Source organism: Manis javanica, chromosome 4 (assembly GCF_040802235.1).
Source record: "Manis javanica isolate MJ-LG chromosome 4, MJ_LKY, whole genome shotgun sequence".
In the NCBI taxonomy this organism is placed as follows: Eukaryota; Metazoa; Chordata; class Mammalia; order Pholidota; family Manidae; genus Manis; species Manis javanica.
In genome coordinates this window covers 165,188,520-165,215,919 of record NC_133159.1, presented here as the reverse complement: position 1 = coordinate 165,215,919, position 27,400 = coordinate 165,188,520, and the positions used below count along the sequence as shown (strand labels likewise).

The window sequence follows — 27,400 nt, the reverse complement described above, 5'->3', positions numbered from 1 at the left end:
TTTAACCTCTTTAAGTTTCATGTTTGGTATTTTTTTAAAATCAAGGTGATTTTGAGAGTCAAATGACACCTGAGAAAATGTTTTGACATGTAAAATATTTTATTAGCAGATAAAACATACAATATTTGGGATGAAAAATGATGGCAGGTGCCATACTATCTTGAACTCAGCAAAGTGTCAGGTTCAGGATTGCAAAGAATTTAGATTTCATGGAGATACTGACCTTTCCCTCAAGAGGCTGACTGACTTTTGACTTGTCCAAGGTCACAAAGCTGGTTAGTGGCTGCCAGAATCCAGTTCTCCTGATTCAAGTCATCTGGTCTTCCTACTACCTATCATTCATCATTCATCAAAACTTTGTTACGGAGGATAAATTAAGTGCAACACGTGTTAGGTGCTGTGGGTGATTCTGATTCATCAGACAGAGGGCCTTCCCTCAAGGATGAGTGGGATGATAAAGCTTAATTTACAGGTGTAGTCAGAGATTGGGATAATAGGTATCAATAAACTATCATGTGACTTGGTGTGGGTCAGTGGAGACCTGATGGAAAAGGTGACAATTCAGCAGTGCTCCAGAGGGCAGAATTTGTACATGAAGTCATAGAGTTTAAAGTAGGCAAGGCAGTCTAGGTCAGCAAAGGCACTGTTATCAGGAGTCAGTAAATCCTGGGGAGGTTTCATCGTTTCATAACAAGGGCTGTCTCTCACCTTTTGACTCACACTCTTTTACTGTTTCCTCCAGAATGCTTGTCTTGGGTACATGCAACTTCCTCGGAGACTTTCCCAGCCTCCCTCCAGGGCGAGTGAAAGACAGCCTCCGGTTTCCATGGTTCCCTGTCTACCCAGTTTCTCCGGGCACTTAAGGCACATCTCTATTTCACGTTCGTCCTCCCACGCCCATTCCCACGTTTCTTATCTTGAGAGAACGGGGCTAAGAGCATCAGGGTGTCTTTAGCCTGAGCACAACGACAAGTGCGTAGTTGCCTGACAATTTGGGGAAGAGGAAGGGAAAACCCGGCACACCATCTCTTCTTCCTTTCTTCTGGCAATTGCTGCCTACTCGTCCTTCCAGATTCAGCTTGAGCGCCCGGTTCTCCACACACCGGTAGCTCTTTCTACCGCCGTCTAGGTTCTACACACACTAGGCACCGGACAAAAAGGTGGTGTCTGATTCATCCCTGTGGCCCCGGGATGGCATTGTAGTAAGCGCTCAGTAAAGTCCACGGAATGAATGGAAACATCTCGACTTTAGGTGGCGCAGGGGCGTCCTCGGCACCAACTCTGCCTCTCCCTGTGTAGGAAGGACCCCAGCAGCGGGAGCTGCAGCCAAAAACCTGAAGGCGGACCCGAGGGCACGAACCCCTCGAACCCCACCTCCGCCGGAGCCAAATCAAGCCCTCCGATCAGCCCACCAGGTGGCAGGGCCCCCCGAGCGCAGTCCCACCCTACACCATCACGCAACATCGCCCTAGCGCCTCACCTGGCGTCCCCGATCTGGCAACGGCGTCCGCGATTGACCAAACGGCGATTTGCGCCTTCTCGGCATATGAGCGGTGGGCGCCCTCACTGGCCGCCGCCGGCGGCGGGCGAGGCCTGCGCGCAGGGCGGGGCGGGCCCTCCTCCTTTAGCCCCGCCCCCTGGTCCCTCGCCTGGGCGGAGCCTTTGGGCCGCGGGGCGCGCGGGGTGGGTGACAAGCCTCCGGAGCTCAGCTGGTTACTCTGGTTACTAGCGCGGCGGCGCCGGAGCTTGGGATGTTGGCGAACAGGCCATCGGGAGTCGCCGCCCTCTAAGGGAAGTTGTCTGGAGATCGCCGTTCACCTGCGGGGGAAACGGAATCGCGGACTGGAAGGTTCGGGGGCTGGTGTATAGGAGCCTGATGTGGGGAGATTTTCAGCAGGGGTTGCCCCTCCCTGCGCCGGAGCCGCAGTGGTGAAGCCGAGGCCATCTTTGGTGGGAGACGGCAGCCCAGAATTTCCACCTGGGCCGCGTAGCCTGGCCGCCCGAAGGGGGGCGAGTCGTACTCCGCGCTTGCCAGCCCGGCCCGGGCATCGCGGTCTCAGGAGGCGAGGCCACCTTTCTCGCAGCGCCAAGATTTCTTTGATTTTTTTTTTTTACCCCTCACCGTCTTCTGAAAGGGCACCTGCTGCTGGTTAGAGAGAAAGGTTTTTCAGCACTAGGAGCCAACATCAAAATTAAAAACAGCACCTGCAATAACCCCCAGGAAAAACCCATCCAGGAAACAAGAGAAAAGGAAATAAATGGATTGGCTGAAAGAGGAGAGCCCGGTCGGGTGCTGTTGGAGTAGGCGATTTTTAAATACTGCTTTCTAAGTCCTGGACAACTTTCCTGTCTTCAGATACTTTTGTAGTAATAACTTTATATGATTTTGTAAATAGCTCTGATTTGAACTGCAATCCTGGTTTTTTTTTACGGTATTTACTGGAGTTTGGCCGGTTTCTTGTGCTCCTTTTGGTAGCATTTCGGGGAAAACCTGTCATCACCCAAACCCTACAAGGAAAAAAAGGATCCCAACACGGACCCAGAGTCACCCAAGTAGCCTTGGAACCATGTGCACTTTTCTTGGCATTGCTACTTTCACCTATTTTTATAAGAAATGCGGAGACTTCGTCTCCTTGGCCAACAAGGAGCTCCTGCTGTGCGTGCTGGTGTTCCTCTCGCTGGGCCTGGTGCTCTCGTACCTTTGTCGCTACGGAAACGGGATCTCCCTCGGGCGCCAGCGGAGCGGGTCCCAGTTTGCCGTCTTCTCGGATATTATGTCAGCCTTGCCCTTCATTGGCTTCTTCTGGGCCAAATCCCCTCCTGGATCAGAAAATAAAGAGCAGCTTGAGTCCAGGCGGGTAGGTTGAATTCAAAGTGGTCAAACAAATGAGTATCTTATTTTAAATTAGGATTGGGGTCACTCTCCTTAAGGGGAAAAGGCAATAATTTAGATACAGTGATACGAATTCTCAGTTTTTCTTTTTAAGTCTTTGACTGTTTGTGGCTGCATCCTTGACACCGTTAGGGATGATTGAAAACATTTGTTTCATTTGGTTGGGCCAACCTAAATGAAATTGATTATGAATATTGATTTGATTTTGAAAGGTGAAAGGAAATGTTAGAATTTCATTTTGAAGGAGGACAGAATCACTTTCTGTGATGTAAAAACAAATGTTTTAGGGTAAAAATTGTGTTTGTACCTGAGAAGAAACCTGCAGGTAAAGTTTGCTGCTTGTAAGAAGTGATTGTTGGGGGAAGTGACAGAACAGTTGGAAGAGCTGGCACAGTAAAAATGCTCAGCACTTTAGTCTTGGACAAAACACCCTCCTCTCCCCACATTAACGGAGCTTTGAGTAAATCAGTGTGGTAATATCCTAAATCAAGTGAATAATTGGAGTAAATCGGTGTAGTAATATACTAAATCAAGTGAGTAATTGGCTACTGTCCAGAGTTCAGTCATGTTCCTAAATCAAAGGCTGTTTTTCACGTGATGTTTAGTATGAGAATCCCTGGGAAGACAGCAGCGAAGGGGACAGTGGTAAAGGATGAGGGAGATCTTTGAGGCCAGAATATATAAGGCCTGTTGGCCATGGATGTTTGGATTTTTCCACAAGAGCACTGGGGGGATTTTTAAGCATGGAGTAACAATATTTGATTTTTAGTTTTTTAAAAGCATTCTGGTTACTGTTTGGAGAGTGGATTGTAGGAGTACAAGAATGGAAGCAGGGGATATCAGGTCAGAGAGGCCCAAATAGTGGGCCAGGTGGGGATAATGATGATCTGGAGTTGGGGTGAGTGGCCTGCAAGTAATTTGCTCTTAGGGTTCTGTGTCTACATTACTTACACAAATGAGCAAGGCTTACAGAACAGAGGACTTGGTCTAGAATTTTTGCTCCATCACTTCTGGCTGTCAGACCTTTGGAAGACCTTAGTTTCTGTAAGAATCAGTTTTTACCTTTTCTGTTAGATGGGGGTGGCATAGCCTGCTGTTAGGGAATTAAATGATTTAATGTTTGGAAAATGCCTGGTTCATAACTGTCTAATAAATAGCAGCTATTAATACTAGTCTAAAGGTAGTACACATCTGTTAGGCACATTTGAGTAGTGCTGAATTCCGTGACACATGATGGGTGTGGGTTGGAGGAATGGAAAAGGAAGGGGAGGGAATCTTTAATTCTCAATTTGAATACTTTGGTATTGTCTGAGATAACTTGGGAATTGGATCACCAGTAGTCAGTAATGGGTTTCACTTTGTGAATGCCTCAGACTTTATGCTCATTTTCTAAACACCAGAGTTGGTAGGCTGTGTATTGAGTACTGAGTTCCCACTAGTGCTTCCCATTCTGACCTTCCAAGTGTGTATGTGTGTGTGTGTGTGTGTCTGTGTGTGTGTGTGTGTTTAACAGGGAAATTTTAGGAAGAAAAACTATTAAAAAATAGCTAAGAGGAGAAAAGGGCCTTATTTTGCTCTGTGAACAGTAATTTAAGGATAATCAGCTCTGGTCATTAAGAAATAGTGATGGGAAGAGTCAACTCTATTATCTTCTCTTTAAAGGACAAAAAGGTGATTTCTCCAAGAGAAATTATTAAAAATGGAGTGGACAATGCCCCAGTCCATTATAGAGATAAAGGAAGACTGGATGGATATTAAAATCACAGAGAATTAAAATTCTAAAAGGTTTTGGGTTTTATCTTTTAGAAGGTTAAGTCTTTTATTTAAATGGTTTCAGCTTTTTGCCTTGGGACTTATTAAAACCCTTTGAAAATGGCATTTGATCTTATTTTAATCGTTAAGGTCAGAGAACTCAAGAAAGACGGTTTCTTGGAATTCTGTATCTGAAATACATTCCCACTTGTGAATCCATATACCAAGAAAAAAATACTTATTACAATATTGAATTATTCATTGAAAAGAAAAACCCACTCTCGCTGTTACTCTCAATGGGCATAAATCTCTCAAAACAGGCCTTTTTCATGAAAAAGTCATCTTATGATCAAGTAAAGTTTTTACTGTCAGCCCAGCAAGGAATAGGTTTAATATTTATTTATACATTGGAGGACCAGATGTTAGATCAGGCCCTCTTTAGAGTATCAGAAGAAAAGGAAAGGGTAAATTAAATATATTCTTATATGTTAAGGAAATAAAATTGTGATCAGGTTGAATTCCAAAGGATAAATAGTCATTTTACTCCTTTGGAATTTTGTTGTGTTAAATAATTCCCAATTAGTAGATTAGTAGCCAGGATTTGACAGTCTTTTCATTATATAAAAGTGATTTTAGGTTAAGATAGATGTTCAGATGAAAACCTCGAAGGAGAAAATTAAGATGAATAGTGGAAGTACCTAAAAGGTGCTGAATAGTTTGCAACGTGAAGTCGTATCAGAAGTTGTACATGGCTTGCATTTTGTAGATCTTCGGTATGTATTTGAAGAATTGAATAATTAATTGTGGAATTTTCCCTATAATAGTCCTGGAAGCCCCTTAAAAGTATTTTTTATATTTGGCCTGGTGTGGATTTCTAAATACGTCTGTAGAACAGCATTTTCTAAATATATTGAGAAAACAGAATATATTATTATATATAATTATATAGTCTATATGTTATGTATTACATATTATTAGTAATACATTATTATATAAAATATTAAACTTACTCTTATTGGGGATAATATTATACATTTTTCTTTAGCCAGTATTTTATATCATTGGTTTTTATATATGACCTGTATTTAAAGATTTCATAGTTCGTTTGATTTGCTGTTGTTTAAGGTAAAGCTTTTGCTCAAGATGCAAAAGTCCAGTGTGTCTATATAGTAGTAGTATGATTTAAGGATAACACATATGGATACGTAATTCACTTTTTCTTTTTTTTAACCAGCGCAAAAAAGGAGCCGGTATTTCAGAAACAGCCTTGATAGGAGCAGCAGCCTCTGCATCAACACCTTCTCAAAATGATCCAGAAGTTATCATTGTGGGATCTGGTGTCCTTGGCTCTGCTTTGGCAGCAGTCCTTTCCAGAGATGGAAGAAAGGTGTCAGTAATTGAGAGAGATTTAAAAGAGCCTGACAGGATAGTTGGAGAATTTCTGCAGCCAGGTGGTTATCCCGTCCTTAAAGACCTTGGACTTGAAGGTAGGTTCATATTGATCTTTAGGAGTTATGACTGCAAACAAGCACTCTGCACTGTACTCTATCCTGCGATGGTAAAAATGTATTCTGTTTTCTTTATAAAAGTTACTGTACTCGTTTACCAACAAATTTCCATGAAAATGAGAGCAAAGGAGAAAAAAAGCATTTAGTAGTATGAGAAGACATGAAGTAGACTTAGTGAGATACAATGAAGTGGCTGAAAAATTGTAATAATCAAAATGAAGGACTGGAAAAATAGAATGAGGGCATAAACTTTAGGGAAAGGTGAAGGGGACTATCATGTGTAGACTGCATATTATTATGTGCCTGTTGTAGAATCTTTTAAGCATCATTCATCCATTAAGCCAATGCTTTTTAAGCCCTTAACTATTTATTTAGGGTATACTTATTCACTGTCCACTTTGTGAGGTGCTGTACTGAATACCAGATTTATACTGGGGAACAAAACAGATCAACTATACTCTTGAGGATCAGAGTACAAGATATGTCTAGGCTATGAACTGAGAAAGAGCTTGCTTGGCATATGTGGTAGGTGGAATGCTGGAGTAATTATGAGCATTGATGCTGAAACTAGATTGCCTGTTTTGAATACCAGCTCAGGTGCTTAAAAAGCTGTATGACCTTGGCTAAGTTTTGAAACTCTTGTGTATTGGTTCCCTCATCTGTAAAATGGCCATACTAAGAGTCCTTGCCTCATAGGTTGTTAATGAGAATTAAATGAATTCCTATATGCAAAGCATTCAGAACAGTGCCTGGTATGCAGTAGGCACTGTGTAAATATTTGCTATTTTATTCAAGGAACCAACAAGGACACCAGTGTAGGTAGAAAGTACTGAGTGATGGGTTACAGAGAGTGGCTTGAGATTAAGGTTGGAGAGGTAAGCAGATACCGCTTTGTACAGTTTTGTAGGTAGAGTAGGAGGTGATGTGATCTGGATTATGCCTCTATAAAGTGGCTTAAACTTTTGACAGCTACTTACAGTAACAAACACATCGACCATCCTCAGTACATACGTGTAATATTTAAATTGGAATGAAATTTGTCTTATTTTACTTTATAAATACTTGTCATTTTACCCAAGTATACAATTCACAGGTTGAAACTCATTTCACAATTTATCACTGATCATACCCTGCAGTTTGTAGAATGCTATTTTGAAAGAATACATGGATATGATGTGGTGAGTAGACTAAGATTGCGGCAGTGGGAGTAGCAAGAATCAAAGCAAGGAGTCTAGTGGGGACTCATTGCTAAGTTCAAACAATAGATAATGGTGGTTTGGACTAGCAAGGTAGCAGAGGATATAAAGAGAAGTGGACTGATTCACAATAAAATTAAGAGGCAGAAATGGCAAGAGTCACTGAAGAATTGGTGTGAGATAGAAGGAAGAGGGAGGTATTAGAAATGATTCCTAGGTTCTGGTTTGAACAACCAGTAGGTAATGGTACCATTTGCTGACAGGAAGATGACCTGTTGAGGAACAGGTGTTGGAGGAAATTTGGAGGACATTGAGATCAAGTGAACATGTTAAATATATGAATCTGGAGTGCAGAGGAGAGGTTTGAGCTGGAGTTAGAAATTTCAGAGATGTCAGCATACTTGTAGCACTTAAAAGCCACAGCAATGATTAAAACCATTTAAGGAGATCATGTAGGGAGAAAAGAGAAAACAGAATAAACCAATCCAGGCTGACTTTTGAAGAAGACAGTGTACAAGCGACTTTGAAGTAGCTGGCAGAATGGCAGAAGAAAGCCACAGGGTTTGGTGTCACTTAATCCAAGAGAGGAGAATGTTTCTAGTAGGAGGAGTGGGTATGTATCAATAAAGGAAAGGACAGATGTGTCCTGGTTTGCTATTCAAAGTCAGGTAAGATGAGTATAGAAAAACAGCCATTGGATTTGGCAACTTGGAATTTGCTTGTGACATTGAGATGTGGGTGGAGTTGTGGAGACAAAATCAGACTGATGTGAGTGGGAGATTAAAAAATTGGAGAATAGAAAACTACTCTCGAGGAGTTTTTCACTAATAAAAAACAGAAATAGGGCAGTAGTGAGATGTGGATGTGAAGGCAAAGGAGGTGCATCTTGATACCACAGGATGTTTGGTGACGTTGAAAGTAGTGAGGCAGAACGCGATAATGCAAGAGAGGGAGGTGACTAAAGAACTGACATTCATTCATTCATTCAACAAATATCTATTAGGCATTGATCATATTATAGATACTGTTCTTGATGCTGAGGCTACAGTGGTGAACAAAACAGAAAATGATCCCAGCCATCAGAAAGTACACATTCTAGTGGGTAGTTTGGAGGCTGGTGATAAAAGGTAAAAATAAAATTAAGAATATATGTTAATGGTTATAAGGATTTTGGAAAAAAGGGAGATAGGGAGCTATGTGATTTTAAATAATGTGGTTGGGGAAGGGAAAGCCTCTTTGAGAGATGATATTTGAGTAAAGAATGGAAGGAGGTAAGAGAGTTGCCCTTGATATATGGGGCAAGAAAAAATATCAAGGGAAAAGCCTGGGGGAGGAGCAAGCCCGGCCTCTTAAAAGAGTGAGGAGAGAGAGTGGTGTTGACTGGAGTGAGAATAGTTAGAGAAAAGGTCAGGTCGATTATCGGGGCTGGATTCTAAAAGGTCTTTGTAACGTACTGTATGGATTTGGCTTTGACTCCACATGGAAGCCTTTGGAGAATTTTAAGAATTATTATTCAATGTCACATTTTAGAAGGATGATTAACAATATTCCAAGTATTCTTGTTATTGTGTAGAAAAAAGAATAGATCATAAAGTGGCAAGGTCAGAAGCAAGGAGACTTGTTAGGAGGTTATTGCAGAATCAATGAGAGTTGCTAGACTGGAACAGGGTCATAGCAGTAGAGGTGTGGGAAGTGAGTACATTCTGGAAATGTATTTTAAAGGAAGAGTCAGCAGGACTTACTGATGTCAATGTTTGGTATGAGAGAGAGGTGTCCTAGAATTTAAATGAGACTAGAAGACATTACCATTCCAGGAATGAACCCTGGGGAACTCTACTATCTGGAGATCAGTGAGGTGAGCAGGAACTAGAAAAGGGGACCGAGAAGGAGCAGTCGGTGAGGAGGAAAAGCAAAAGACTACTGGGTAAGGACCCATGTGGAGAGAGTGCCTTATGAAGAAGGGAGATTCCATCTCTGTCCTTATGGGTTTCCAAACCACCAGTTTACAAGAGATTTCCTGAGGCCAGGGTGACACACTGCTGAGAAGGATCGTTACCTTTCTAGTTGACCATGAGGCAACCAGAAATGCTCTCCAACTATATTCTTTAGAGATCTGGCCTCAGGAGACAACTCCAAGGTTATGGCACAAGCCTCAATGGATTGTTATATGTAGTTCATCAAGTGTCAGAGAACCTATGAAGTATTTTAGCTAGTCCACATACCATAAATCCTTTAGTATCAAGTCCTTTTAATCTTCCTTATGCTATTAATTTCCCCTCAGGTGTGAGATATGGAATATAGAAACACTTTGAATAGTTACTTTTTGGAGCATGGACTTTTTATATAATATGGACCTTATCCCTCATGGAGTGTGGGTTTTTATTAAGTGAACTGATTGTCCTTTGGCTTAAGATTAATATCTAGAACTCTTAAAATGAATATTATAATTTAAATGCTTTATCTTTATGTATCGAAGTCTCAGTAATTAATGGGGGACCTCCTCCTCACCTCATTTTCTATAGGATCATCTTGACTTTACTTGGTCTTTTTGCTTTTCTGTATATAATTTATAATTAGGTTCTCAATTTCCATGAAACTAAAAAACTCTGTCAAGATTATGACTCAAAAAATACTGAATCTATAGCTCAATTTTGAAAAATTGATTTGAAGTTCTTATTCATGAATGTGGTATACCCTGCATTCAGTTAGGTCTTTAATGTATTTAAAGTTTCATAAATCCTCCATATCTTTTCTTATATTTATTCCTTGACTCTGGTTTATATTTGGGCTTTCATAAATGATACATATTTTAATATGCACTATATACTCAGTTTGAGCACAAAGTTATGTTTGGATTTCTTATGGGTCATGTCCTGGGTAGATGGCTTAATTCCATGTCATGTCTCAGGTCATTGAATTGAGTTTTGTGATCTTTATTTTATTGACAAGAAATTTATATATGGTGTGAAATTCCAATGTCCCTTGCATATGAGACCCTTACTTGCTTTCCAGGAGTGCCCTTTACAACTCTAGCTTTCTTGGCTTGTAGTTCTGATACCCTTATGCTGTTGCCTTTAAAACTTGCTTACTGGTTTGACTTTGAAGTTGCTCTTCATGTTTTGCATATATGGTTTTTTGTTTTTGCTTTTTCGCTTGCTTTTTAATGGAAAGCAGTTCTGTACTTTTTAATGTGGAAGAGTGTTTTCCATGTTACTTTATCTGATATATTAACCAGTAAGTAGTCAAATATCACAATTATGGAGCCCTATGATTAATGGCTAGTGATAACTGTAGTTAATGTCACTGGCTTCTAAATTATTAATATCTATTATTCTTGAAGCATGAATTTCATTGAAGTTTAAGGTTCTGTCTTTCTGCCTGTTTAAGTGTCCAAAGTCTGTCGTATTTGATTCCATCAATAAAGTTGAGATAGAGACATGTCCCAGAAATCTTAAATTAGACCTTATTTATGTACTTAAGATAGTTTACCCAAGGCAAAATTTTATTATGCTGCTATCCTTTTTACATTTTCTGGTGTGTTCTAAATTGGTCAGTTTTAGCATATAAAGTACATCTGTAATACAATTACGGGTTGAGAAAAACAAGCTATCTTAGTAGTTGGACAAAACATTATAGAAATACTAGATGGGCTTCAAGCATATAGTATTTTTTTTACAAACTTTACTAACATCTGAGTAAAGACTGGCAATTTACTGAGATCCAAATGGAAGATATTGCTAATTGGCAACTTTTTAGGATATTTGTGTACTTTTCCAGAAGCATTAAGATTTCAAAATACATTAATGTCCAGTCTTCCAAACGGTCTCATAGCTTGATGAAGACAGAGACTCATTTTCAATGCCTCCTTGTCCTCTTGGTGCCTAGTAGAATTCTGGGCACGTTAATGAAATCGGTATTTTTGAACTGAATAGTTTTGCAGATGACGTACAAGGTACTGATCCCCAGGATGTACATGGCTACATAATTCATGATCATGAAAGCAAGTCAGAGGTTCAAATTCCTTACCCTCTATCGGAAAACAATCAAGTGCAGAGCGGAAGAGCTTTCCATCGTGGAGGATTGATCATGAGTCTTCGGAAAGCAGCCATGGCAGAGCCCAAGTAAGACTCCAGCTTCAAAGATGTAATGTTAAAGAACACATTTAACCTTGGCCTTTGTTAACACACTATTATAAATTTTTGTGAGTGTTTGGGTATAGGCTGGAATATAGATATTATGTTAACCATAAGTTAGAAGAATGTTAGATCTTCAGTGCCTTTGTTAAGAATATCATAAAGAAGACTATAAAAATTATCCATGATCCTTCTCACTAGAAGTGACTAGTATGAATATTTGGTGGATAAAGTCCGGTTGTATTTTCCAATCTGGGTATGAATCTGTGTGGGTATGTAAAACTGTCTGCATGTATTTTATTTTTTAATGAATTGAGATAAAAATCTGTTACTTTAAAAAATTCTTGATGCCCGCCCCTCGCCGCCACCAGCCCCGTTCTCCAGGCCCCGCCGCCCGCGCCCCGTTCTCCAGGCCCGCCCCCCCCCCCCCCCCCCCGGCCGCCGCGCCTCGGGGAGGGGGCGGGGAGGCGACGCGGGTCGGGGGGGTGGCCGGAGGGCCGCTCACAACGCGGGGGCGTCGTGGTCGGGGTCCCCCTTCCCGGAGAGAGCGAGCGGGAAGCGCGGCCCGAGGAGCGTCCAGCCTGCGCCTCACACTGCTCGCGGCTCCGCATGAGGGGCGCTCGGACATCTGGCTTCCTGTGCGACGCCACCTGACGCGCGCCCGCCAGGCCCCTGGGCTCGCAGCGGCGACGCGCGGGCGTGGGCAGCGCCAGGCCGGACCCGCTCTCACGCCGCCCAAGCTCGCCGGGCCCACGGAGACCCCGGGGAGGGGGAGGGGGAGGGGGAGGGGAGGGGGAGGGGAGGGGCCCGGAGGGGGCCCGCCCTCCGCCCCCGCCCCGCCCCGCCGCTGCAGCCCGTCGCCGCCGCTCGCCCGTCCACCACGCAGTTTCCTGGGGCTCCTCCCTGGCGTGTTCCCTGCTCGCCGCTGCGCTGCTGCCGGGTCCGCGCGAGCCGCCCGCCGCCTTCGAGCCGGGACCCGGCCTCCCGGACGCGGGGCGAGGGCCAAGATTAAAGAGGACTGCTGCTCTTTAAACGTAGGAATAAATATGTGAGAATGAAACATGAAGAAAGAATTGGAACGTGATAAAAATACTGAAGAAAGCAAGCAGAAGGTTATGTTCAACTAGGAGAGAATTTAAAAAAGTGCACATTTACGTCTAATGTGGAAAACTGTTGTAAGAGGATGTTGTCATCTTTCCAAGCCTACTGAATTGACGAAAGACTCAGAGGAACTTTCCATTTAAATAGCCGGCAGTGGGGAGAACAGATAGCCTCACAGTTCCTGGCAGATGCACCCCAGAACACACTGCACAGGGAATGCTGTTGAGAGAGTGGCCCAGAGATCTGAGTCATAGGCAATACCTGTCCAGCGATGAAGAACTCAGAAATCAGGGTCTATAGGAGGTAGACCTAGGAATTTATATTTTTATCAAAAGGAAGTAGATATATATTTTATAACAAAAAACTTCTAAAACACTGGAAAAGTAACATTTTTTAAAGCTAGCATAGACTATGGTCACTAACAATGAAAATATTAATCATTACTATTATAAGGTTATATATATTGCTACTATCTTATGTACACACCCACATGCATACTGTTGTGATAAGCTTATGCTTGTTAAGTACTCCTCTCCTCATCAACAACATTATTATGTATTACCAAATACTGGGTTAGAGATGCTGACATCTCTCCCGCTGAATACCGTATTTGATCCTAAGGCCTTGAAGAAACAGGCCTTATCTTACTGAACTCTGTACCTGCAGGCCCATTACATTTGGACGCTAAGTAGTAAAGGGAATGGAAGTTACTTTTCATTTAGAAAATGATCTTGCTTTTTTATAAGGAAATGTTAGCCATGGAGGGCTTTAGGCTTTCTAAGAAAATAGGATTCTTTCTCTTTAAAATGTGTACATGCTGCCCTCGATTCTCTGGATGCTCTGAGCACTCTGTATTTTAGCTCAAAAGCTCACTCATCACAGATTCCATTCACCATAAATTAGGTATGTTTATAAACTAGAGGCTGGCATTATGCAATTTAGTCCACTAAAATACTTATAGAACCAGTGACTTTATGACCAGAGATAATGAATTCATAGGAATGAATATCCAGGGTTAATCACTGTCAAACATTTTCAACATAAAGTGATTTTTCTTTCTTATGATGGAATTTTTTCTACATTCAGATTTTATTAGTGCCCTAACCCTGAACAGTTTTGAGTAGGTAATGACTTTGAGAATGGAAAACTAAACTTGTAAAATAGAGTAACAAAGGTTTCTTGAAACTGGCTATTTTTTTCTTTCTGGATGTCAACATTTTTGAAAATCAAAATTTTGCTAAGTGACTTAAGTACACGTAGACATTTGGAATCATCAGAACCAGTATTAGTTGCACATTTGCATTGCTGTGGCATAATGAAGAATTTATAAAGGTGACATTTACTTAGGTTGCAGAGTAAATATTTTAAAATCACTGAATAACATATTATTAAATGCGCATACATATTTGTTCAAATTAATGAAAGAATAGAAAGAGAAATACAAAATAACATTCCATTACTGTTGGAAAGATCTTACAAGGATTCTCAACCCAGGAGCACTATATTATTTTTAATATATATTTATTTTTATATATTATTAATATACTATATCATTGTAACATTGCTTTACATATTTATATATATATAATATAGAATTCATAATGACTATGTAATTCTGCATGCTCAATCTGTTCTAGTCTATTGTCATCCATAGTCTTTCAATCACTTACCCTTATTTCATGATTCTATTGTGTAACTTTTCATTGGATATCATTTTTTTGCTAATTAAGCAGGGCATATCAAATACCTACCTACAGACACACTATTACAGATTTTGTCTCAGAAAAAAAAAGTATTCTTTTAATCATTACATTTGTAACATGTCTTCAATTTTAGGAAATTAGAAAATACTACACATAATTCTAAAATTCATTAATGATGTTTTTGCTTTTTGTCATTCTAGACCTTTTTCTGTGGACATGTGTTCACAAAGCATGTGTGTCCAGTTTACAAGAGCAAACTGGAGATAAGAATTAAGGAGTTTATGATTCCTCATTTAAATTATTCAAATGTGCTCTTATAGAATTGATTTCTATTTACCTTTTAGTACAAAGTTTATCGAGGGCATTGTGCTGCAGTTATTAGAAGAAGATGATGCTGTGGTGGGAGTTCAGTACAAAGGTAAAGAAACTGGAGACGTCAGGGTGCGATATATCAAATGATAGCTCTTCCTAAGAGGTTCTTTTCCTTCTTATTCTTCTACTCCTTTAAAAAAGTAGGCTCAGCAATTTCTCATTTCTCAGATGGATTGAGTTCCCTCCAAGCCCTCTGCAATAAGATGGATTTTAGATCGCAACACATTGCTATACAAATAACTTCATAAGCAAACCCCACTATATTAACAGTATTAAAACCGGACATGAGAAATATACCCTAGCAGAGAAGCAGAGGGGAACTGGAAGGTGGAAAAGGAAGGATTCACTATAAAAGAAAGTATTAGGATAAAATACGCAATTATTTAAAGGAGAAAGGTACAAGTAAGAGATTCTCTGGGGAAATACTAGAATTAAATAGTTTCCAGTACAGTTTACCCTTGAACAAAATGGGCTTTAACTGCCCAATATGTTTTTGTATCATTTGTATTGTATATTTAATTTTGTACATAGTCCATATATACAAAATTCTCTTAGCCCTAGCCACTGATTGAAAGCACTGTATGAGGCTTGAAAATTCTAGAATAAAAATATCTGGCTTGTACTTGAAATTTGTAATGATATTCAGTTTTTCAAGGTCTATGCTTGCTTAGTAGTTGTTTATTAAAGTGTAGCTTAATCCCAGATGGTTTGAATGGTAGAGCTTTGAAGGATGGTGATCCTTAGGGATTCAGATGACGCACCTCTGAAGATTGGTCATGCATTAACTTAAGCCCATAAAATAGTTTCTTCAAAGCATTATCTTCAAATAGCCTCTATAATGTTGTCTGATTATATATTTAAATTTCTTCATGCACATTTTGAAGGAACAGTCCTTTTCCTCTGTATTTCTAACCACTTAGCTGAATATGCTTTATGTTTGCTGTAGGAACTGCACGCTCCATTGACTGTTGTTGCAGATGGACTTTTTTCCAAGTTCAGGAAAAGCCTGACCTCCAATAAAGTTTCTGTTTTATCTCATTTTGTTGGCTTTCTTATGAAGGTACTGTACGAATGTAATTATAGAAAAATAAAGGCAACTTGAAATTTGAAAATTGTTAAAATATTTTATTTCTTCCCTAGAATGCACCACAATTTAAGGCACATCATGCTGAACTTATTTTAGCTAACCCAAGCCCAGTTCTCATCTACCAGATTTCATCTAATGAAACTCGAGTACTTGTTGACATTCGAGGAGAAATGCCAAGGAATTTAAGAGAATACATGGTCGAAAAAATTTACCCACAATTACCTGGTAAGAAAAGATTTCATTTCCCATTGTAATCTACAGCCTGAAAGCAAATTTCACAAAAGGTTCTCCATCTCCAGTTTTCACTAAAGCTGTGTCTAAATTGGGCCAGAGGTAAGGATGGCGCATGAAAAAATGCATCTAGTCAGTCAGGTACTCTGAGCTGAACCATTTAGCACATAAAATTGCAAAGTTAAAAAAAAGTTTCAATCTATTCATATTAACAAAGCATAGTTTTTAGAATACTAATATTGGCATATATGGTACTTTTTAAGGTAGTCTGAAGAGCAACCTAAAGTCTTATGTTTAATTATTTTTGTGCTTAGCTTTTGTAGAAACGCTAGCTACCACTTATTGAATGTGTACTATTTAAGAAAACACAATTTCATTTAATCTACCAACCACCCTCCGAGGTAGGCATTATCATTACCCCCATTTTACACATAAGGGAACTAAGATTTGGAGAGATTACTTGGCTTCTCCAAGAACAAACTATTAGGAAGTGGCACAGCCAAGTTTGAAACCAGGTCTGCCTGGCTAATACATCCTTGCCCTCAGAACATGAAAGCTATAAGGAGTCTTTAAGATGATTTTTAGTTTTGAGTTGAATACAGAAAGGCTTCATGAGATTGCAGACACAAAAATTATATTCTGATTTTTTTTTTGAGAATGGGAAGATGCAGGTAAGAAAAGAATGTAAAAAATTATTAAGAATATTGGAAAAATTGAAGGGAAGTCCTGCTTGCTAATTATATGATTATAGTAATATAGTAATAGGAAACAATCCTTGGTATAAGTGAATTTTTTTTAAATGTTCTTTTTTCAAGTTTTTTTTAACTAAGCAAAAGCACTCTTTTATAACAGAGTATTAACAGAAATGAAGGTATAGATGGATCAATTTAGATTTTTAATAATGACATTTTCAACATTTCAATACATTTTCACTCAGTTAAGACATTTTTGAAGATTTCAGATGGAAAAATGAGTTAGGCATATTTAGGAAAAGGATAGTCAGTATCATGATATTCTTAGCATTTTTTTTCTTTTACTATAGATTGTTTTTTCCAATTCAGAGGTTAGTTGGAGCAGACTGCCCTAAGATCATGGAAGGAAAAACCATTTACAGGTTTATGTTAATATTAGATTATTGAAATTCTACTCCTTAAGGAATAGAATAATTTCAGTACTAGGCATTCTGTTCCTGTATTCCCAGATTACAATGAGAACTATATGAAAAGAAAGTTCATTTTCTATACAAGTAGAAGCACAAAACTTTAAAACTGGGAAGTATCTCAGAGATGAGCTAATCCAATCCATTCATTTTATAGATGAAGAAATTGAAGCTCAGGTAGAGCTCTCTACATCTTATCCTTCTTCTACTGTACATACTCTCCTGCTGTTTCTGAATTGGTGGTATATTTAATCTGAATATGGTGGTGACCATAAATTGTTAAATATGACACCTATCAGTTAACATTCGGAGGAGGGGCAGGTGGTTTTTCTCCTTGTCCCATTTCATCTAAATTTGCTTCACTCTTTCTCTAGTTTTTTGTTCATTCAACTGGATATATATTGATTTACATTAATTTTCTCTTAGATTCCTTTTTTTTCAGCATGAATAACTAGGTACATAGTGAACAATTTATTATTGAAATAATTAGTTTTTGATTTGTCACCAAGGATATATGTGACAACCATAACAGACATATAGCAGGTATTTGTTTATACTTGATAAGAAAATGTGATAATTTGATATTGAAATGTTAAGCCATTTATATGGTGGGGTGGGATTTCTTGCAGATCACCTGAAAGAACCATTCCTAGAAGCCACTCAGGATTCTCATTTGAGAGCTATGCCAGCAAGCTTCCTTCCTTCTTCACCAGTAAACAAACGAGGTATTCTTTTATTGGACTGATTTTATAAAGGATATTCCAAATACTCAATTTCAGTATTCCAAATGCCATATGTGATTATACTGCTGGGAATAACTTGTGGGACAGAGAATTGGTTACTGTGGATTAATATGTTACTAATAATCAAGATTAATTTTATATCTTTATTATTTAATATTGAGTGTATACAAGTCACTGTGCTAGCTATTGAGGCTACAACAGTTACATATAGTCTAGAGAACGCAGTTTTCTAGTGAAGGTAATTTCAGAACACCGTTGATAAATGCTGTAATGATAGAAGCCTGCTCTCAGAACCACTGATTCACCGTGAAGGGAGCTGCAAGGCAGGGAGGGGAGCCTGTGACCTGGGAAGGGTGGTGAGGGAAGATACTGCTCAGGGAGTGAAGCTGGAGTTGGGGCCTGAGGGACGAGTGGGAGTTCATGAGTTGCACAGTGAGATGAGGGACTTCTGAGTACGTGGGATAGTATCCACAAAGGCCAGGAGGACTGAGGAATGGTGGCACTTTCAGTGAACTCAGGTTGCCCATGGCTGGGGCAAAGGATAGGTGTCAGAGTAGAAGAAAGGTAAGATACTTACTGAAAGTTTAGTTTAATACTATAGACGATGGAAAGTCATTGAAAAGGTTTTTCTAGAAGCCATTTAAAAGTTTTATACCTCAGTAAAATTACTTTAGTGAGATATAATTCACAAATTATATAGTTTACCCATTTAAAGTGTACAGTTCATTAGTTTCCAGTATATTCACAGGTATTTACAACCATTACCACAGTCAATTTTAGAACATTTTTATCACCCCAAGAAGAAGTCCTGTACCCATGAGCAGCCTTCCTCATTTCCTTCTAACCCCCAGCCCTAGTCAACCACTAATCTGCTTTTTATCTCTATAGATTTGCCTATTCTGGACATTTTCTATAAATGAAATCATAATATATGGTCCTTTGTAAGTGGCTTTTTTGAGGTTCATCCATGTTGTAACATGTGTTAGTCCTTCATTTGCTTTCTTTTTTTTTTAAAGAAGTTGCATTATATTTAAAAATCACTGTCAGTTTACTGGGATTTAATAAAAAATACAACTCTTTTACAATAAAGAGCATTTAGATCTCACACTTGTCCTGAAAATATTTTTTCATTATTAAAAAGAAAATTATGTAAACGTTTTTCTTCTGGTATTTGTTTCAAACATTTAACAATGTTTTCTTACAGCACAAAAATAAGCAACATGCAAACTCTTAAGAACTTAAGGTTCTTTGAAAGAGAATACAGTATGTAATCACAGAAGAGTCAGAGCTCAAGTCTGAACTTAGCCAACAAAGGCAGATGACCTGAAGAGTTATTTTCATTAGGAAGTCCATTAACAGTCCATAAGTCCTGTTCTGTAAGAGGTGACAGTCTAGCTAGAAGTTTCAAACTACCAACCAAAGCAACTTCAGCTCCTGGCTGCCCAGCAACATCTTCCTTTCAGCAGAATAGAAAATATAATCCACAGTTATGGCACTTCGGAAATGACAGGAAGTCACTTCTGGAATTCCAGTATCAGGAAAATAATGGGAATAAACAGACGACAAGCTGAAATGGTGCTGTAAATTTGAAGATAATTTTTCAGTTGTCACCAAGACCTCTGCTTTGTCCAGCTGGGTTTGCATCAAATCACTGTCTGTCTTTTCTACTTTTGGTAACTGCTGTACCTCATACACACAGTTCTGTGAGATACCTAGGTTTGGGGGCCAAATTGGAATAGATAAAATTCTTTGTCCCCGTGAAGACTGTTCCTGGCCAGATACCTTTCCTATGGCAAGTCCTTCATAGTTCAATTTTCCTTCCTTTATGAAACTAGAGTGGAGAACCAGGAACAGAATTACAGTCACCACACAACAATAGGGCAGAAGCCACCATCTTTCTGATGGGCAACACTGGAAATCTCTGCCAGCAGCACTGCCAACTGCGTCAGCTTAATATCACCTCGCCTTGGGTTATACAAGAGATGTGTGTTAGCTACACACATCACAGGAGACGCAGCACCAGGAACTTTGGGCTGCAAGAGCAACACTAATCCAACATTGTCTCTGTCCAACAGAGGAACATTAGGGCGGTAGAATTCCACTGGGTTCACTGATAAAAGAGTGAAAATTTGGAATGTTTGAAGCAAATGGCACAGCCATCAGGTTTCCTTCCCGTCCACATCTTGTATTCAGAGTGATAACCAAATGATTCCAAACTTGGCCTGATTTCTGTTCCATAATGATCTTCTTGAACTTCTTGCAAACAAAGTATATCTGCATCAAAGTGTTTAATTTCTTTCAAACTATTGGGAAACCTGAAACTCCAGTGTAATACTGGCCGCTGGCAGTGTCTATAGAGATGTGAATTGTCTTCCAGTAAATCCTGTGAAAGTATGTTATAGGACATCACGGAAAAGTCAAACTTGTTGTCACTGTCTTCTCATTTGGGGTCAACATTTTTGTCTCCTAGGATCGTCATTTTTTCTTTATTATGGTTACATATGTATTCCCAATGCCATTCTATTGCGCCTTGGTGTTTTCTTCGTTTTGACGAAGGTTCATCTCCCTCAGAGTGCATGCCGTTAGAGAGATGAATCAAAGATGTCTGGCTCAGGTTGTCAGGTCTCCAGTTCCAGTATGGAAACTGAGTTCTAGACTCAAACAGACAAGGTGGTCTCCAATTTAGTGAAAAGTGCCTACTGCTGAAGTACGGGTAAGGAGCACGAGAATAATGTCCAGGCCACCTTACACAACTAGAAATATGTCTGTTCCAGCAACACCTTTGCAGATTCTCCCACGGTGCAGTCCAGTCTCTGCCCAGACTCTTCTAGTGATGGGATAACATGGGGTATAAACAACAAACCCCGGGCGCGTGTGCAGCGCGCGGGCCCCTCGCGTCAGGCTCCCCGGGATCCACTGCGGACGGGCGGTCTCCGCGCGGACTCAGCTCCCGGAGGATGCGCGGGCCCGGGGAGGAGGCCGGGCCGGGAGGCGCAGGCTGGCTTGGAGGTCGGGTTGGCGAAGTGGCCCGGGGCTCCGAGGCCAAGCCTGGTCGAGCAGGCACGAGCCCTGCCGGCGGCCGATACGCACCCGCCAAGGCCCGGACCTCCTGCCTCCCCGGACCCAGCCCGCCCCGCCCCGGCGGAGCCCGGGCCGCCGCTCCAGCCCCCCCGGCCTTTCATTTGCTTTTATAAGCAAATAATATTCCATGTGTGGATATACTTTGTTTTGATTATCCATTCATCAGATAAACATTTGGGTTGTTTCCAATTATAGTTATGAACAATGCTGCTGTGAATATCTGTGTACAAGTTTTTGTGGACATATATTTTCATTTTTCATGGTGTATATTTAGGAGTAGAATTTTGGGGTTATATGTTGACTCTGTTTACCTCTTTGAGGAACTGCTAAACTGTTTTCCAAAGTGGCTGCCCATTTTGCATTCCTGTTAGTAATATATGAGGGTTCTGATTTCTTTACATCTTTCACAACACATGTTATCTGTCTTTTTGCTCATAACCATCTTAGTAAGTATGAAGTGATATCTCTTTGTGGTTTTGATTTGCATTTATCTGATGGGTAATGATTTTGAACATCTTTTCATGTGTTTATTGGCCACTTGTGTAAATGTCCTTTCAGACTTTGCACATTTTTTTAACTGGACAAATTTGGAAGTTTTTATCGTTGAGTTCTAAGAGTTCCTTATATATTCAAGAAATAAGTCCCTTATTAGATATATGATGTATAAAACTTTTCTCTCATTCCATGGACTGTCTTTTCACTTCTTGATGTTTTTAACTTTCATGAGGTCTAGTTTTGATTTGTTTTTCTTGCCACTCATGCTTTTGATGCTATTATCTATAAAGGCTTTGCCTAACCCAAGGTCATAAAGATTGATTCCTATGAAGACTTCCATAGTTTTAGCTATTACATTTAGGTGTTTGATCCATTTTGGATTAAGTTTTGTGTATGGTGTGAAGAAGGGGTCCAGGGTTGTCCCAGCACCACTGGTTGAAAAGACTGTTCTTTCCCCTTTGGAGTTCCTTGGCGCTCTTGTCAAAATTCAGTTGACTATAAATGTAAGTTTCTTTCAACAACATTCCATAGTTTTCAGAGTGTTTTACATTTCTTTTGTTAAATTTACTCCCAAGTATTTCACTCCTTTTGATACTACTGTAAATGAACTTGTTTTCTTAATTTCAAGATGCTTCATTGCTAGTGTATAGACATAAAATTGATTTTCACATATGTATCTTGTATCTCAAAATCTTGCAGAACTCATTTGTTCTAACAGTTCATTGAAAAGTTTAAAACATGATAGTGTCATGGTAAGATTTTTATTTTAGAGATAATTACTCTGATATGTTGTGGAGGGTCATTTGGTTGAAAGTTCATTCAGACTAAAGCTAATAGTAAGACTATTTAATTACTCTCTATCAGTGATAATGAAAGGCCTAAACTAGGATGTGGCAATAAAAATGGAAGGTAGGGAATGGATTTGGGAAATATCTAGGACGTAGAATGCATGAAACTCCATGATTAACTGGATAATATAGTAAGGGAGAGTGAAGCCTCTTAGTGGATTCCAGGTTTCAAGCTTAGATAATTTGGCCAGCTATTTGCTGCCACTGGAAAGAAAGGAAAAAGAATGTAAGTTTAGGGAAGTGTGGGGAGAAGTGGTGAGTTCACTTTTGGACATACTGGGCATGAAGTGAGCCGGTAGGCATTTGGAGGTGTCATGTGGAGGGAGCACCATTAAAAACCTGAGTGGGGAGCTTCAAAGAGAGGTCTGAATGGGAGCTGTCAATATGCTGTAGTTACTGAACTTAAACAGATTGTAATTTGCTGCATAAAAACAAGCATAATGAACTCTCAGTCATGTCAATAAACCATATGCAAAGGGGAATGAAGCCAATGCCAAAACAATATTAACAACCTGCTGTGGGAACATATCCCAGTTGGAGGGATGAGGACTGTTCCATGGAGAAGGAGGAATAAAAGCTAGTTATAATTTATGGTTTTTTAGTGAAGGTATTCAAGTAATATGTAAAAAATTGAATTAAATTTAGAAGCTACTTTTTTGTAAATTAATACATATTAACATATTCCGTAGTTATGTAGTATATTGTGACATTACAGAACAAAATTATCCATAATTTTACCACCTCAGCACTGTTATTATTGTTGTCTTAATTTCTCTCACAGACAAAATTATTAAGTGCTTTTTAAAATCTAAGTCCTAGGTCTAACCAGTCTGACAACAGACTGGGAATCTCAGTGTCAGGCAGCTCAGTCAGGAGGTGCACCTTGAGTCAAACTGGGAGCTTCCTTCTTCTGCTTTGACTCAAGGGTAAGATTTCGGATAAGATTCAGTCCAGGTTTACATTCTCCTAAATTAACTTCTGATGGGTTTGGAATAGCTGCCTATTGTTTTTTTTTTCAGTTTGAAGTATAACCTTTGAAGTGAAATGTTAGAGATCTTTTGATTTGCTTTTTTCTTTCGAAGACTTGCTTTTTATGCCTGGCTGCCTATAGGTACTTTTTTTGTCACGAAAGGCCTTATAAACAAACATTTTGACTTTGACTTCCCCTTTGATTCATGTGTGAGTTTCATAAGGGTGGGAAACATGCTCTTGTTCTCACTGTATTCCCACTGTCTGGCACATGGTAGGTACACAGGAACTATTAACTGAGCCAACCCTTGGAAATTTTGCCTCAGCAAACTTATCATTTGTTCCTTTGTGTTTTCACACTCTAATTGTCTAGCTCTCATTCGTAACATTTGTAAATTAGTAGAGCAGCTTCTGCCTTAAGGGATGCACTCAGATGGTGCCATGACCCAGACATTCTCTTTACAGGGGTTCTTCTTTTGGGAGATGCCTACAACATGAGGCACCCTCTTACAGGGGTGAGATGACTGTTGTCTTTAAAGACATTAAGCTGTGGAGAAACACGCTAACTGGTATTCCTGACCTTTATAATGATGCTGCTGTTTTCCAGGTAAGATACTAAATTTACTCTTTGGCAAAAATGTCTCAAAACAGATTTCTTTCTGGACCTTCAGAGGAATGGGACTTTGCTGGAGGAAAGTACCTAGGAGTCTGATCCTTAGTAATGCTTCTTAGGCAGTCTGTTGAGGCTTACAGACCCTGACTTGCTACTGGTGAATCTCACAGATCTTCTCAATTTCTGTATTTGGGTGTTATATAACATTGGCTTGCATGGCTCGCTTTGCCCATAGTGATTGTGAATTTAGTTTCAGAGTCATAACTCATTGCTCTGGAAATGTGTGTGTGTGTGTGTGTGTAAATGCTGAACATAAGGCATAGGGTAAATAACAGTTTAAGGTAAACAGCAGTTTGTTCTTTTTTTCCCCTGTTACCATATAATAAGTGATCTTTTTCTTTTTTGGCCAAAAAATCATTCTATTGGACAAGAAAAATGTCTCATTCTTTTGTTGTGAATATCCTTGCTCAGGCTCTTTATGAATTATTTTCTGCTCCAGATGGTAAGTGTAGATATTTTTTAATGAACATTACTGAATTGCAAATTTTTAGCACAGGGAGGGAACTTAATTTTCAAAAGTTAGTGATTAGGTCAAATAGAAATGTTTCCTGAGTTTGCAGACTCACAAGTTCATAGTCCTTTAACTCCATCCTTGAGTAAGATTTTTAGCTTCTAATCATCATATATCCACTACTTTGTGTGGAAGGCTATTGTCTTCTCTTGGACAACCTTAATAACAATACCTCAATAATTCACTGTTATTAATTCCTCTGGTCCCAATCGGACCATACATATCCCCAAATGCATAAGGTTGTGATGGATCGATCTTTCTGGCCATGAATTGAAATATAATGCCATTGTTAATATTTCTTTCTGATACTAGTTTCAATTTCTTCTCAAAGTAGTATTTTATAAAATGAATGTGAAGCTTACATTTTATAAAATAACCATGCCCAAGAAGCAAAATGCATCCACCTTTTAGTCATTTGAATATTCTCATGCTTTTGTTTTTGTTAACATATTGTAGTGAGTTGATAATCGATCTGTGTATTAAGGAGAACATGACCTAGCAGAAGCAGTGTTAGAGATGGAGAAAAAGACAACTACAGCAGCATACAAATTAGTTAATGGTAGGCTAATGAAGCTAGACCTTTAGGTTTCCAAGAAAACATGTAACTCAAATCCCATTACTTCATATATCGACAACAAAGCTATTTCTGTGACCCAGATGAGGCCCTAGTGATCCACCCTTTGGTGATCTGATTACAAAGGATGATACTGTACAAATGCCTTCGGTAGCCTCCATAACCATCATTCTTGCTAAAAAAACAACTCATTGATTGTGATTTGCCAGTTACTCCTTCCTTGCTACTTGGAATGGAAGTTAAAACGGTTGGTTGGGGAAGTAAAAAGAATACTAAGTTTTGAGTCTTTCTAAGCTCTTCTTCCTAAGCTTTTGTAAGCTCTTGAGTGTCTTACATTATGAATTTGAATCTGCCAACAAAACAACATAAAGAAAATAATGAGAGTTAGAGGAGGGAAGAGCTTTATTGGAATAAAAGTTTGCCTAGCGCACCTCTTTCTTTCTGTTGTAAATACAAATGTAGGCATACCTGAAAAGAACATTAATGCTTAACTATTAAAAAGGTTACTGATCGATCATGCTATGTTGTGAGGGTTTAATGAATTACTTTGAAAAGCCTAAAATACTATACCAATAAAAGGCATTATTATTATTTCAGAGATACAAGCTGGGCATTTGAGTGATTGGGAATTTGGTTTCTAGAATTGTATTTTTAAACAAAAAGTTTATAAAATATTTTGTATCATTTAATGAATTTACAATATAATCAAGGAAATAGCTTTTAAACAACTTCCAGGACCTGCATGTTTGGTATAGTAATTATTTATTAATAAAAATGTATATATATTCATAGTAAAGCTACTGTCCATAATGTTGATTATGGAATTTAAAAGAATTTTTCGGTCATTAAAATTCCAGGACTAGATTTTTTAAAAATTATCTATGAAGTTTGATATATGTTACAGCTTCATTTTTTCTGACATATCATTAGCACCCTAACACAAATGTGTGAACAGTTTGACTGGGAGTAATTAAAAAATTTTTATTTTAGATTCCCTGCATCAACTAAGAAAAGCTTGTTTTTTTTAATTTCAAACTTGGTAGAGAATGTGTTACTGGTCCCATTGGGCTGCTTTCTGTGTAAGTTGCTTTGGTGACAAGGGAAAAATTGCAAATTTTCTTAGGACTGTTCAGTTTATGAATTACTGCAAATCTTTCATATACATTCTACCATTTTTATTATCCACTAGCTCAGAGAAATGAAAAAAAGGCAGTATTTCATCTTTTGTTTTACTTCTGAGAAACAGTTTTGATTAGAAGTTGGTGGTAGGTGAAGCTAAAACCCTTCATTAAAATAGAAGCTTGTTTTGGGCCTGTGGGTTTAAATAAATGTTCTGATATATGGAACCCATGGATAAGAGAAATTTGTATTTAAAATTTAATTTGGTTGAAGTTTAGGGACTCAAGAAACTTGCTAATAGTTCTGACAAACAGATGTATGTAGAGTGATAATTATCGGCAAAGTCTAAAATTGAAATTCTGTGTTTCCTCATTCATCTATAATCTGAATGTCAGTACTCTGCCAGGCCATCTAGTACTGCAGACTGGATGTCAAGAGTAGTGAAAGAAAACAGCTCAAAACATAGAATTTATATAAACTATACTTAGAGGAGTTACTAGCTTCTCTGACGGAGGTATATTCTAAGTAGTGTCTTGTAAAAAACATTTTTTGTCTGTCCCTGCCATCAAATTCAGCAGGAAGACACAAGCTTGTAAAGTTCTCTAAAATGCAGACTGTGTATTTAGCTTTGTAGATGATACATAACTGGGATGTCTTTTTATGAGTAAACTTTAATTTCTGGGTCTTACTAATACATATATATTTTCTTCTATTACAGATTGTCTCCTAACCCTCTAGTTGTAATTGGACACTTCTTTGCCGTTGCAGTCCATGCCACATATTTTTGCTTTAAATCAGAACCTTGGATTACAAAACCCAGAGCCATTTTCAGTAGTGGTATTATATTGTACAAAGCATGTTCTGTAATATTTCCTCTAATTTACTCAGAAATGAAGTACTTGGTTTATTAAAGGGGAACAGTTTGTGGATGAGTATTTGGAACTCACCAAGTCCTGAGAGACTTTTGGAAAGGGTATATATAGCATAGTAATATACCACTTCTAAAGTGGAAACTCTTGGACTAAGATTGGAATTAATTTGTTTTTGAAGTTATTTGTATATAAACATGTAAATATATACTTTTATTTGCAAATTAAAATGAAGGGCAAAGGAAAATAACTGTTTAAAGGAAATGACTGTTACCATAAATTAGTGCTAACACCAAGGACCTGCAGTTTATCTTTTGAAATTCAGTAGTTGGGATGAGTCACTGTGGGTGGGTCACTTCAATAAAATGAAGAATGGACTCTCA

General features: G+C 38.9%; 1 protein-coding gene, 1 long non-coding RNA gene and 1 pseudogene across 2 annotated transcripts; 1 reads left to right on the top strand and 2 right to left on the bottom strand.

Moving 5' to 3' along the window:
• Window positions 1–80: 80 nt before the first annotated feature.
• Window positions 81–11,484, bottom strand: LOC118969882 (uncharacterized). Its single transcript, XR_012131040.1, has 4 exons — window positions 11,376–11,484; window positions 2,700–2,820; window positions 1,481–1,818; window positions 81–1,291 (listed from the first exon to the last, which is right to left on the bottom strand). It is a non-coding gene; the product is annotated as an uncharacterized lncRNA (long non-coding RNA).
• Window positions 1,818–27,400, top strand: LOC140849285 (squalene monooxygenase-like). The gene is made up of 9 exons (XM_073236286.1): window positions 1,818–2,858; window positions 5,880–6,132; window positions 11,290–11,470; window positions 14,631–14,704; window positions 15,605–15,718; window positions 15,799–15,970; window positions 17,765–17,860; window positions 23,737–23,878; window positions 26,867–27,400. Exons 1-5 carry the CDS (start codon window positions 2,568–2,570, stop codon window positions 15,676–15,678), a joined length of 873 nt encoding a protein of 290 aa, XP_073092387.1. The 5' UTR covers window positions 1,818–2,567; the 3' UTR covers window positions 15,679–15,718; window positions 15,799–15,970; window positions 17,765–17,860; window positions 23,737–23,878; window positions 26,867–27,400.
• LOC140849266 (protein angel homolog 2 pseudogene) lies at window positions 18,789–21,239 on the bottom strand (annotated as a pseudogene).

Bases quoted from the DNA above. Each gene is read 5' to 3' on its own strand.
- LOC140849285 (XM_073236286.1), top strand. From the start codon at position 2,568: ATGTGCACTTTTCTTGGCATTGCTACTTTCACCTATTTTTATAAGAAA. The intron at 6,133-11,289 runs GTAGGTTCATAT...ATAGTTTTGCAG, and splicing joins TAAAGACCTTGGACTTGAAG to ATGACGTACAAGGTACTGAT. The intron at 11,471-14,630 runs GTAAGACTCCAG...TTTACCTTTTAG, and splicing joins GCAGCCATGGCAGAGCCCAA to TACAAAGTTTATCGAGGGCA.